This window comes from Fusarium fujikuroi, chromosome FFUJ_chr02 (assembly GCF_900079805.1).
Source record: "Fusarium fujikuroi IMI 58289 draft genome, chromosome FFUJ_chr02".
Lineage (NCBI taxonomy): Eukaryota > Fungi > Ascomycota > Sordariomycetes > Hypocreales > Nectriaceae > Fusarium > Fusarium fujikuroi.
In genome coordinates this window covers 694,439-707,569 of record NC_036623.1, presented here as the reverse complement: position 1 = coordinate 707,569, position 13,131 = coordinate 694,439, and the positions used below count along the sequence as shown (strand labels likewise).

Here is a 13,131-nt window from a genome sequence, read left to right as displayed (position 1 = left end):
ATAGCTTCTCATGAACCGGACATATCTTGAAGTTCGATATGCAGTGACTAACGACATCACCCCTTAAACCGATAGCACAGCTATAGCATAACCACAGCAAGTACAACTTAACCCAAAATAAACATTTTCCTTTCTCAAACACTTGTAAACTCTCTCAAAGCCACTTCTCAAAGAGAACGTAGGTTTGTTTCATCTCCTCTCGCCGTTTGTAGGCTACAACCGCCCCCTTACCCTTTTTGGGTGTCAATAGAACCTCACTAAGCACTGACAGGTGTCAATAGCCAAATAACCCGACAACTCGCATGAACCAACGCTTATCCCGCCTGTCAAGGTTAATATCATCCTCGTGCATTCGCGTCTGGCAAGTCAAAAGCGACGTGAATGAGTTGCAAGTGTCACATATCGTTAAGCTAGGAGTGGTTTAGATGATAGTCTACGCAATGGCTTCTGTGAATAAGCCGCAAAGCTACTCGCACTCTCTTGAGGGAAGCTTTGATATCCTTTGCATGCAACTCGTGGCTTGTACCGTCTTTGATCGTCTTTGACTTGGTTCTATTGGGAACAGAAATCTTGCATTGACTGTTACTATTCGAACCGAAGAGCGAAGGGGGCTTATTGACCCCGCAAAGCGTCAATAGACCTCAATAGAAGCCTTACAACACCACAACGAGAGCAAGTGTGTGTATGCACGGGCAAATTCCCTTTCTCTCAAGATGGCCAACTTGTCAATCTTTATCGTGAACATTACCCTCAGAATCTATAAAAAAACTACTCGATTCCACCATAAATACTCTTCTTTTTTTCTCTTCAGACTCGTTCCCATCGAAAGAAGGACAACGATATCTCAAAACAACCTTGATACACGACAACTCTTTTACGAGTACCAATCACTTTCTTAACAACTTTTACACTTCGAAACCCTCACTACTGAGACACACAACCTCCTGGGATGAAATACTCCTTCGTTACTCTGGCCGCAGTGGCCGGAGCTGCACTCGCGGCACCTCCGCCCTCCGCCATCGACAGCTTCGGCCCGGATTTCTTCACCCCTTTCTGCAACCTCGACTACAAGGGCAAGCCATGCGAGGAGCTCGTTGGGAAGGGCGACAAGAATGCCGATGCCATCTGCAAGGCTGGCCGTGAGCATTTCTGCGGCCCTCAGAAGCGTGATGCCGTTCCTGAGCCTCAGCCCGACCCTGTCGCTGATCCTATGCCTTGGTGTACATGGCGTGGACAGCCCTGCTGGAAGGAAAAGATGAAAGCCAAACGTGAAGCTATTCCCGAGCCTATTGCAGCTCCTCAACCCGATCCTGTTGCCGACCCTATGCCCTGGTGCACTTGGCGTGGTCAACCTTGCTGGAAGGAAAAGATGGCTAAACGAGAGGCCATCGCCGAGCCAGTTGCTGCACCCAAGCCTGATCCCGTTGCTGAGCCCATGCCGTGGTGCACTTGGCGAGGCCAGCCATGCTGGAAGGAAAAGATGAAGGCCAAGCGTGAAGCTGAAGCTATTCCCGAGCCCATCGCCGCTCCTCAACCCGATCCCGTTGCCGACCCCATGCCATGGTGTACCTGGCGTGGTCAGCCATGCTGGAAAGAGAAGATGGCCAAACGCGAGGCTATCCCTGAACCAGTTGCTGCTCCCCAACCCGACCCTGTCGCCGATCCCATGCCCTGGTGTACCTGGAGGGGCCAACCCTGTTGGAAGGAGAAGATGGCTAAGCGTGAGGCTATTGCTGAACCCGTCGCCGCTCCTCAACCTGATCCTGTCGCTGAACCTATGCCCTGGTGTACCTGGAGAGGTCAGCCTTGCTGGAAGGAAAAGATGCGCATGGCCAAGCGTGAGCCTGAAGCTATCCCCGAACCCGTCGCTGCCCCCAAGCCTGATCCAGTTGCTGAACCTATGCCCTGGTGCACATGGCGCGGACAGCCCTGCTGGAAGGAGAAGATGAAGCTCAAGACCCGCGAAGCCGCTCCCGAGGCTGAGAACGAACCTAGATGGTGCATGTGGCGAGGCCAGCCTTGCTGGAAGAAGACCAAGCGTGATGCTACTCCTGAGCCTTGGTGCATGTGGCGTGGACAACCTTGTTGGAAGGCTAAGCGCGACGCTGCTCCCGAGCCCTGGTGTATGTGGCGAGGTCAGCCATGCTGGAAAGCCAAGCGTGATGCTGGTCAAGCTCTCTCCAACGCCCTCCACGCAACTCGATCTCTCGACACCCGATCCGCCGACGCACCCAGCACCGCTCATCTCCCCCGCGACGCCGCCCACAAGGCCAAGCGCTCCATCGTCGAGCTCGCCAACCTGATCGCCCTCTCTGCCCGCGGCAGTCCCGAGGAGTACTTCAAGAGCCTCGAGCTCGAGACCTTCTTCCCCGACGCTGCTCCTAACGCTACCGCCAAGCGCGACCTCAACACTCTTCAGGAGGATAAGCGCTGGTGCATGTGGCGAGGACAGCCTTGCTGGAAGGCCAAGCGCGCTGCTGAGGCAGTTCTCGATGCCGTTGATGGCGATGACGGTGCTACTGGTCCTGGAGGTCCCGACTCTCACTACGATGCTCGGGATTTCAAGGCTGAGAACTTTGCGGCCAAGCGAGATCTCATTGCTATCAAGGCAGCAGCTCGCAGCATTGCCGACATGCCCGAGGAATAAGTAAGTTTCACATCATATTCTCATATCAAGCATCTTCTAACTTGTTCAGGTGTCGATGACTTTGAATCCGATCGTTTGCTTTTATAGTACGTCGGTGATATTTTCGTCACTCTTTATCTACGGAAATTAGCAAAAAATACGCTCGAAGGAATAACAAGAGACAAAATAAACAGGTGGATACGGCCATGCGGGAGGACAAGTTCCTCTTTTCTCTTCTCTTCTATACAGCTTAATATTGCTGTACTTTATTTCTGGATAACGGTAGTGGATGGTTTGAGTCTGCTGCTTTTTATATATGCGATTCTGCTTTTGGCATGAGTCGATAGGCATGGCTAGGACAGCTCGAAATAGTTGCTCGAATTCAACTGATTGTCTCAATGTTCTTGGTTCTTGTGATGTAGCAGGAATAGTAGCTTGGGTGAGGTGTGAGGTCAATGTTGACAGTGCAGAGTTTGACACTATTGATTGGACCCGGTTCTGTAGGACAAGCTTCTGACATTTGCAAGGGGATGAAGGTAACAAATTCTTCAGCCTCATTTCCTTTTGATCAAAAGTCTCGAGACATACACATTTGTAGCATCGAAGATACAGTGCATTGTTGTGTGCATGTCATACAGCACGGGTAGATCCAATGTTGATGATTCTTCAGCGTCGTTACAGTCGAGCACTCTCAGACATTCACAGACCTTGACTCCCATCAGTAGGTCATTTATCACAAGTAGATATTACAATAAAAAGTATGTACGTTCAATCATTGCGCTCCTCCCCATCGGCGAGGGAAGCACCGCACCCAAGATTGTTCGCTTTTCTCTCCATTCTGTGTTCCTCTGAATCGATGGTCCTGGGCGCAGGCCTTTCGACGCACCTCGCATCAATTATTAGAGAAACATGAACGTGGTTTTTTGCGTTGTTCAATATTTTGAATTGGAGAGAAAAGAGAAAAAAAGAAGTTAAACAAAATTTCGAGATTTTTCTTTTTCTACGCGTCGTGAGGATAGTGGGGCTACTTCTGGGTGCCTTGATGCCTGGTGCGCAAGGCTGCCATTTTGAGCTCTGGAGATAGGTACCCTGGAGACGAGAGAAGTTGATGCTTCGACTTCTACGAATTTGCCAAAAACTTATCACCCATTTGAGAGCTCAAAAGTTCTGTATGGCTTAATATCGTTACTGCAAATTTCAAGCTGCCTCATACTGAGGCAGAAGCTGCTACCGCGATCATTCTTCTAATATCTTTTTCAATCTCTACCTAGTGCCTTTCTCGATGCGATCTAGGTCCTTACCTTGTTTACCATACGCGGATTCAAAACAACAACGCTTCTCTTTCATCTTTTTGACTCTTAACAACCTCTTCTCTTCTTCTTCTCTCAGATGAACATCATTTCTGCCCAAGATGATGAGAAGATATCCGTTGCCTCCTGGGACACCGTTTATGAACACACCTCCTCTGCCATCTTCGCATAATGGACAACCTCGACGGCTGCTCACTCCAGAGCCACCTCAATGTGTAAATGAGGAGGCAAACGGCCCATTTTTTCGACTACTCCCAACTGAAATCCGCACAAGAATTCTGCGTCTTGCATTCGGCGACCGCACAGTTCACGTGGATCTCATTTACGGCCCTCCAATCTTTGCCGACTCTCAGCGTCATGGTGGTCTTCGGCAACTGCCATAGTATGGCACTACTTCTCCCGAGAACCGCCTCCTGTATCCCGGCCCTCTTGTCATTGACTTGTCCAAACAGTCGGAGAAGGAATGGGCCTGGAAAAGCTCCGTTTGCCATCGATTTCCGCCCTCTGGGAGCATAGACTCACGCGGACCAGGGTACGATCCTCAGCCGTGCGACGATGAGTGTGTATATGGATGGAATGGCCGACAGGGATTTCGACCACAATGTGAGCACTGGCCTGGCGAAGGGCCCAAGAAGTGTTCCGTTGGCGCCATGGGCTGGCTACTCTCCTGCAAGCAAGCGTATGTACCCCAGCTCCGTCTTTTGAAGCACCCTCTGACATTACAACGTAGATATCGTGAAGGAATTCACGTGATATACGCCACCAACACTTTTCATACCGCGAGCAAAGTAATGATCCTGAACATGCACGACTTCTTTCAGCAACAGCGACTCAATGCCATCACGTCTGTCGAAATAGTCTGGGACTTTACACCGTGGTTCATACTCGACACCAACGAAGACTTTAGAGTAGCTCCACCCCTCAGCGATATCGAGTCTTTCAGGCAGTTTCTCAAGGCCATTCCCAATCTTTTTCTGAACATCAGGAAACTCTATGTCTCCCTACAAGGAGACATGATCCCGAAATCGTATGGCCAAATCAGCGAGACTCAGTACTCGACTAAGCAGCGGATCAAAGTTGTGGAGGAGAATATTATCATGAAAGTCGACCAAATGGTGCCTTACCTCAAACCACATGTTGACTTCTCAGTCGCCTATCCTACAAGCACGTATGCTGTACAGCGCAGCCTTGCTCTCCGTCAGGGCTGGACAGTGAAACAGAGGCACGAGACTGGCGAGGTGGAGCGACACTGGAGGCCATTGGCGAAATGCAAACCTCGAACAGGCTACTGGGTTTGCTTGGGTGATAAGGATGTAAGAAGGAAGAGAGCGAGGGGCATTATTGGGCATAAGCATATGCCAGCGCGTGTTTCGGAAAATCAGTATGATGTTTTCTTTCGATCTTGAGGGCTCGGGTAGTGTATTGACTGCATGGCAATTTGGAAGGAATATGGTTTGGGCTTGGGGAATCTCGGTCGGTTATATGCCAAAAGTTCGCAATGCAGGAGTGCTGCATCTTATCGCATGTCAACAAATATTAGGGCATGTTCTTAATTACTAAGTTTATGAAAAGAAGTCAAGATTAGGATGATTAGTTCGAGATATTGTAAGGCATTCTCAGGCTTTGGCATTGAAGCAAACAATACGAAGAGACCAACCAAAACCCCAAGAGCTTGGACTGGTGACAATTTGTGGCGAAGCTCTTGTGGTATCCACAGAGAGACACGATGCAGCAAATAACGACTCATTAAAGCTGTGCCAACTCGGCTTCAGATGCCGTGAATATTGGCACATCCATGTCTTGGACTTTTGGTCAAGAGCTGACCTTGCTAGTGAGGTTCTGCTTGGCGTCTCATTCTTGGTGTTTGATGCGGAGAATTCAAGCAAGTGAGAAAAGCCAAGACGTGACAATCTACGATCGTGGCAGTGCATTCCATCATCTCTATATCGATTCTTGATTTAAACCATGATGAGTGACTCCATGCGACATATAATTCTTGTTTCTTTTCACTGTTGATCAAATGATCTGATTACATACTTACTCATCTCTACATCTCAATCATTCCAGCTCAGCTACAGCTATACTCTAGCTGAAAGCTCCCCTCAGCTGCCCCTCATCTCATCTCATCCCACTTCCCTTCACCTCACCCCTCCATCTTCACAACGTACGTCATGGCTTCAGAACTCGCAACCCGCATCGGCGACCTCAACCCCTTCTCCTCCAAAAGCCGCCGCATCAACGATGAAGATTTCGGCGAGGAGATCGACAACAACACCGTCGCGGGCGGCGGCCACAGCGCACGTCGCATGGTAACAGACCTCAGAGTCAGCAGCGCCCTACGAGAGTTCCTCGTCAAAGAGAAGATGCTCTCCAAAAAGGAAGCCAAGATTGATTCTCAGGACTCGTCGCGTGAGCTCTTAGAACTCGTCAGCAAACCGCATATTCGCGTACCGCCTGAACTCACGGACAGGTCACATCCGCTGCCCGAGTACTTTATCAGCTCGAGCCATAATACTTATCTTATGGCGCATCAGCTTTATGGGTCTTCGTGTGCGACTGCGTATGAGAGTGCGATTAGGACGGGGGCGAGATGCGTTGAGATTGATGCGTGGGATAACAGCGATGATAGAGATGAGCCCAAGGTCACTCATGGGTATACTCTAGTATCCAACATTTCGTTTCGTCTGGTGTGTGAGACGATTCGAAACTCGGCGGATCAAGAAGCAGTTGATGCGCAAAAGTATGGCTTCAGAGCCTCGCCTATTCTACTGTCGCTGGAGAACCACTGCGATGCTTACGGTCAGATGCGCCTTGTCAATATTATGCGGGATGTTTTTGGAGATCGACTTTTGAGCCAGGCTGTTAGACATATCGGACATGAAGAACAGGCTGGTTCTGGTCAACATGTGAAGCTGGAGGATCTTGGTGCGAAGATTGCTGTTATTGTTGAGTATCACTTTACGGATGAGCCTTCTAGCAGCGACAGCAGCTCGGATGACTCGGAAGACGAAGAAGAAGAAAAGGCTGCGCGCAAGGAGTACAAGGATAAGAGGAAGAAAGAGGAGCCCTCCATCATCATTCCAGAGCTCGCTGAGCTGGGCGTCTATGCGCAGTCTGTCAAGCCAATGGATAACTCGTGGTTCGAAGAGGGATCTCTCACCAATGGCCCTCACCACCATCTTATCAACGTATCTGAATCAGGGCTAGCATCTCATCTTCCCGAGCACGCATCACATATCGCTCGACACAACGCCCACCATCTCATGCGCGTTTATCCCAAGGGCACGCGAATCTCATCCACTAATCTCAAGCCCGTTCCTTACTGGGGAATCGGAGCTCAGATCTGTGCGTTGAACTTGCAAAATTTTGGTACCAGCAACCAGCTCAACGAAGCCCTCTTCAGCGGCACAGACGGCTACGTTCTCAAGCCCGCTGCACTGCGCGCCGGTGGTAACGGAAGACTGAGCACAGGCCGCAGCAAGCGTCTCCGTCTTCACGTCGCAGGCGCAACAGATATCCCTCTGCACGGCGACTCAGAAGCAGACTCCATCAAGCCGTATCTCACATGCACGCTGTACCACCCTGATAACATCAAAGGTGATCCTCCCAAGCGTAAGACAGAGCCGTATAAGCAGCACAAGCTTGAATTTCTTCACAGAGGACCAAACCCACCTCCAACAGAGCCTCTTTGGGATGAGACGCTGACATGGGAGTATGAGGATAATGAGTTGACTTTCCTGCGTATGCTTATTAAGAGTGACGATAGTTGGACGCGGAACCCGATGTTTGCTGTGGCGGCGGTGAGATTGCTCTATGTTGAGCCGGGATGGAGGTTTATTCGCATGTTGGATCTCAAGGGACATGAGACGCAGTGTTCTGTTCTTGTGAACTTTGAGATCATTGATGCTTAGGGGGAAATTATGAGTATATGATGATATGTTTATGGATTATGCGATTTCCTTGTTGAGTTTGCGTTTGACGTGGGCTGGGTGATGTCTTGCTTCCGGAATGCCTTCGTTCACGATGTACCTCAGCTATAGAATGAGTGAATTGAATCTCTGTTTGCTCTGAATGAAAACAGCTTTAAAAGAGAACCTAGATGAGAGTCTTGAAGTAGATTTCGCTGTGCTGTCTCTCAATCTATAGTAAGCAAATCGAATCGCTGGCCTTCACACAGTCGCCATGTGCTCAGGTTTCGTGGTCTAACGGTTATGACTGCGGATTCTGATTCCGCCAGCGAGGGTTCGACTCCCTCCGAGACCTTTCTTTTTGTGCCGCCTGACGTCTGTAAGTGAAACAGGTTCTCATAGTCATTTCACCTCGCCTATGTGCCGTATGACGTGATGGATGCTTATTCTTTTGTCTCACCTAGCCATGAATCCGAACAAATCTTCTGCTGCCGAACGGGGCCGGATGTTGGAGTGGGTCTTGATGTCCGGCCCCGGGTTAAGTCGGCGTTGACGGTCATGGGATATCCGGGGCTGGAGGACTAGGTAGACTACTATAATAGGCTCACGGTATAGTCCGTAGAGTGTGAAACTATGTATTTATGGAAAAATGAAGTTGCTGTAATGCGTTATGAACAGAGCTAATCATAAATGTCTCGTATGCTTCACATTGATTTGATCAAGATCGCTGCCTGTTTCTGTACCACAACAATATGGAAGAGACATGGCTTGATTGAAAAGATATTTATGGGTTTTTGTTGCAGTATCTACAAGCTCAAATCAATGTTGGCCGATTACGAATGCTACTCTTTATGACGCCGCTTCTCAGACGTATGCTTAACTTCCGAATACCTTCGGATCTAACTTACACCAATCTACGGCACTTCAACCTCAAGTATAAGAAACGTCCCACACCAGCTCCAAATTATATTCCACATTAATATTCAACCATCAATAAATCAAAATCGCTGAAGCAAATCATTCTATGACAAAATGGCCATTGTAACAGCACTCCTCGCACCAGTCCACCTCCTCTCCTTTTCAACCCTTCTCGGCTCTCAACTCTACCAAACCTTCATCATCACAAAAGTCACTTTCAAACACCTCCCGCGCACTCCCTACATCAATTTGCAAAAGAACCTCTTCCCTATTTTCTTCCAAGGCCAAGCTCTCCTCCTCTTCCTCACAGCCATAACACTCCCTCCATACGGTGCTCTCTCACTTGTCGAGCACAAGAGCGATTGGATACCCTTTGCGATATCAGGATTCGTCTCGGTGCTTAACCTTATGGTATTTGGACCGAGGACGAGACAGTTGATGCTGGATCGTGTTGAGCAGGGTAAGTTACTTCGTTGCTTCTGTGGGATATAAGCTGATGAGATAGGGACGCTGGAAGGGAAGACGGCGGACGGGCCGAGTTCTACGATGGCGGTTATCAAGAAGAGATTTACGACTTCGCATGCTATGTGTATTCATTTGAACTTGATTGGTTTAGGGTCTCATCTTTGGTATACCTGGAGACTGGCATCTCGCCTCAACTTTTCACTATAATGGGAGGACCACACGTTTCTGAATCTCTTATACGTCTTGAGTGCATTTAAAGCGCTTGTATCAGATAAACTCTTTATAGCTTTTAGACCTCAACTTCTAACCTTCATCTCAACTCCAGCCACAAATCAACATTATCTCTAGACCCGTATTAAGGTAGATACACAATCATCTCAAGTCCACCACTATAAGCCATGGTAGTAGTCTTGAACCCATTCTTCGGATCATGAATATAGTCCAAAAACTCCTTATACAGCGCCTTAGCCATCTTTGTGTTATCAGCCAGAATGATAGCTCCTCGCTTCAGACGAGGCTTGATGATCTCTAGAGCTGGAAGAGCCATTGGTATCCAAGCTGTTCAACATTAGCATCTCTTCAAAATTAAAGCTCTTGGGACTTACTGTCGAGGAGCAGCATATCAATCTCCTCAGGCATACCCACCTCCGAAAGAGTTTCTCTCAAATCTCCCTCCCTCAGTTCAATCCACGGCTCGACTTCTTCACCGGCTTTACTCCAATGTTTTCTCGCCCTATCAGCCTTACTTCTCTCCCATTCCGTACCAACAACCTTCCCCGTAACTTTCTCACCCCTCGCTCTCATAGCATTGACATTCTGTCCCACCGCCAGAGCAAGATACATCGTCGAAACACCAAAACTAGTTCCCGCCTCAACGATGTTCTTCGCGTTGATACTGCGGGCGAGAAGATACACGAATTGGCATTTATCTTGCTCTAAAGCGACGAATTTATCGCTCATGTGGGCGTCTGCGGAAGTAGACCATGTTTTGCCGGTGAGGTAGAAGCCGAAGAGATATTTGAAGTAGAACCAGGTTTGAGAGATGGTCTTCTCTTGAGCTTCTGATTCGGCGTGAAGCCGGGTGAGGAGGTCGTGCACGCGGGGACTTGCCTCTAGAGCTTGCAGGGCTGTTGGTGATGGTGCCATGGTGATGGAAGTTGGTGATGAAGACTGTGATAATGTTTTGAAGTCAGAAGGATTCTCTTATTTTATATACATGAAATATGAGTCAGAAAGATCTATTTACGAGCTGAACACGGTAATTCAGATCGGGAGAGATGTTAGTGTTGAGCTGATATCACCGAGGCCGACATATCATGACCGAACTCTCGGACTAACATTGCATGCCTTCTAGACATGCCATAATATCTGTTCCCTGTCTACTAACCGTTCAAATGTGAAAGATTGGTATGATTATATGGATCAGACAGATCCATTGTGTAAACTTTCAGGCCAGAAGATCATGAGACCCTGTCACTTTGTACATGCCACATACGTTCCGCTTGGTTTGCCTACGATCCACACCAAGAGCCTGTAAACAGATATAAGATTCAGCACCATATATTGTGCACATATATACACACGCGTGAGACTTTGCTGTCACGAATTGCATTCCGTTAAAGCATCAGATTGACTGTCTTTGCAGGAGTAATCTGTGTAGTCTCGTCAAGACCGAGAACCAATCCCGAACTTCGGCCCCGGCCTTAAACGCCCTCATTTCCGATCCCATTTCGACCCCATATTGATTCACGGAAATCATCCGCATGCAAGGCACAGCAGACACCTTTTGAGTTGCAGGATACGAAAACTTCAACGGGAATAATGCAGTTACCCGTCAGACTCTATCACCAGCCTCTTTACCATTCGCATCCACGGGGATACAGACAATAAACATCAAACATCCGCCTTCGCTCTTGAAAGGACCATGCCGCATCCCGGGCTTTCGGTACGCATACGCGCCCTTCTTCCAACCCTGCTGCAGATTCTGGTCGTACAAATCACCCTCGACCATGAAAATCTCTTCAACGTAGTCGTGGATGAAAATGTCCTGCTGATTGCGGGCGCCAGGCTGCCATCGCTGTAATGTTGTACGTCTGCCTGTCTGCGAGTCCTCGTTGAGGACTAGTTCATCGACGCCTGATTCGATAGTCGACCAAGCACGATTGAAAGATGTGGTAGCGGGGTGAAATTCAAACTGCTCCATTGCGAATGAAATACAGACAGATAATCGATACGGTCACACTTGGGCTCAGCATCGACCGGCACAGCCTTAAATCCTCTAGAAACATAGCCATTGCCATGAATAACGAGAACACAATGATATCATTGGTAAGCTGACCATGACAAATGCAGCAACGTTATTGTCTAAACCTCCTGCCAAAGAGAGCAAGACTCCATACAGCCTTGGAAAAGGGCAATCGGAATAACCATCGTAGCTTGGCTCTTCAAGACAGACAAGTTGCTTCGACATATCCCAAGGCATTTGTGACGGGAACGTTGCTGACCCCGTGAAAGCAGCCTGCAGCTTACCCAGGCAGAGTGTATCCGCTTGGATGCAACCGTTTGAGCTAAAAATGCACAATCAAGCAGACTCCTACCGTTGCCAAAGGCTATGCGCAGAATTGATAAGAATCACGGTGAGATATGCAGGATTAAGATCTGCACTCACGAGGTATTGGTGACTTCAAACGCCCACTAGGACTCTTGCATCAAGCTCAAAGAGGTCATGGGGAAACTAAAGCTCGATATTGAGTTGCATCTGAAGTGATGGATATTGACGAATACCAATCGATATATGGGGGCGGCTGCCAAAACCCATGTTTAGTATGAGTTGTTTCATGTCGTGGCAGACGTTGGCTAGTGTCAAGGGATATAACACGGCTAATCAGACATGGTGACAGCTCGAAAATGCTAGAGGCATTTCTCTCAGTCTCAAACACGTCCTTGAGATCGCCTTGCGTCGGTAGAGTTCAACTGTAAACGCAGCCCGCCGATCCGACGGCTCAGAGTCACTTGACGAACTAAGTCAGACGGCAGGACGCATAACATCGCAAGAGATTGTCACTCATGATGCCGGAGGAGCGGGGAGGGTGTTACACAACAGCCAAAGCTCGTAAAAAGAAGAGAGATGCTCATCGATATGGTCGTACAGCATCATCACGAGAATTTGAGACACTGCTTCCAATGATTCATAGTTCCTGAAAAATGTATCCGAATTCTTGGATGCCGATAATGCTGTCTACAGTTCACAAACATCTGGTTGGTGTTTCTAGTCAATTGTAGTACCAGTACTGGGGCAGAGCGGGGTACTTGTCAAAGTGTGCATATCAAGTCAAGGGGTGTCGAGGGCGTTATGCTCTGTGTTAAGATCATCAGTTGATGTCCACGTCGGCCAACGACTGATAAACGTTGCATCGTCAAAGGGGCATTGGCCGAGACTGAAAACGCAACAATGATGAGTGCAAATCATTGGCATTGTGGCATTGGTGAAAGTTCAATTGGTGAAACCCATCGGCGGGAACCAAGATAACCGGCGTCAGCCACCCGATCAGACTGAGCTTCAGCTCCGGGGCTGAGACAAGGCTCACCACACTGGTCTGCATCTCTGTCACAGTGACAGTGACTGCTTCTCCCCTCGAGGACCTATCGTCCACCGCTAGATTGACGCTCTCTTCTCACGGGGATGGGGCCAAGGAGTGTGAGCGGGGCGGGATTGCCAAGAGCCGACCATGGGTGGACCTTTTGACAGAAATGGAGAAGGATTTCCGAGATGAACTCCAAGTTGTGGGACAAACAGCGAACGAAAAGAAGAGGATCGGCATCAGTTGAGTGCAAAGTCAGAGGCACGCAGGATGTTGATCAAAGAACTTTCGTCCACTGAAAACATGTTTCAATGACACCGACA

At 48.7% G+C, this 13,131-nt stretch overlaps 6 protein-coding genes, besides 1 other annotated feature; 4 read left to right on the top strand and 2 right to left on the bottom strand.

Moving 5' to 3' along the window:
- Window positions 1–949: 949 nt before the first annotated feature.
- FFUJ_05063 (uncharacterized protein) lies at window positions 950–2,647 on the top strand (the record flags this gene model as incomplete). The annotated part of the gene is made up of 1 exon (XM_023571576.1): window positions 950–2,647. One exon carries the CDS (start codon window positions 950–952, stop codon window positions 2,645–2,647), a length of 1,698 nt encoding a protein of 565 aa, XP_023427145.1.
- Window positions 2,648–4,037: 1,390 nt separating this feature from the next.
- FFUJ_05064 (uncharacterized protein) lies at window positions 4,038–5,342 on the top strand (the record flags this gene model as incomplete). XM_023571575.1 has 3 exons in its annotated part: window positions 4,038–4,241; window positions 4,320–4,615; window positions 4,667–5,342. The coding sequence occupies 3 exons, from the start codon at window positions 4,038–4,040 to the stop codon at window positions 5,340–5,342; spliced, it is 1,176 nt and encodes a 391-aa protein (XP_023425859.1).
- Window positions 5,343–6,107: 765 nt separating this feature from the next.
- Window positions 6,108–7,847, top strand: FFUJ_05065 (related to phospholipase C; the record flags this gene model as incomplete). Its single annotated transcript, XM_023571573.1, has 1 exon — window positions 6,108–7,847. One exon carries the CDS (start codon window positions 6,108–6,110, stop codon window positions 7,845–7,847), a length of 1,740 nt encoding a protein of 579 aa, XP_023425858.1.
- Window positions 7,848–8,127: 280 nt separating this feature from the next.
- Window positions 8,128–8,199, top strand: a tRNA (tRNA-Gln).
- A 677-nt stretch (window positions 8,200–8,876) lies between these two features.
- On the top strand, window positions 8,877–9,434 carry FFUJ_05066 (uncharacterized protein; the record flags this gene model as incomplete). XM_023571572.1 has 2 exons in its annotated part: window positions 8,877–9,222; window positions 9,268–9,434. The coding sequence occupies 2 exons, from the start codon at window positions 8,877–8,879 to the stop codon at window positions 9,432–9,434; spliced, it is 513 nt and encodes a 170-aa protein (XP_023425857.1).
- A 148-nt stretch (window positions 9,435–9,582) lies between these two features.
- Window positions 9,583–10,373, bottom strand: FFUJ_05067 (related to O-methyltransferase; the record flags this gene model as incomplete). XM_023571571.1 has 2 exons in its annotated part: window positions 9,583–9,785; window positions 9,833–10,373. The coding sequence occupies 2 exons, from the start codon at window positions 10,371–10,373 to the stop codon at window positions 9,583–9,585; spliced, it is 744 nt and encodes a 247-aa protein (XP_023425856.1).
- Window positions 10,374–11,061: 688 nt separating this feature from the next.
- On the bottom strand, window positions 11,062–11,430 carry FFUJ_05068 (uncharacterized protein; the record flags this gene model as incomplete). Its single annotated transcript, XM_023571570.1, has 1 exon — window positions 11,062–11,430. The coding sequence occupies one exon, from the start codon at window positions 11,428–11,430 to the stop codon at window positions 11,062–11,064; it is 369 nt and encodes a 122-aa protein (XP_023425855.1).
- Between the last annotated feature and the right edge of the window lie 1,701 nt (window positions 11,431–13,131).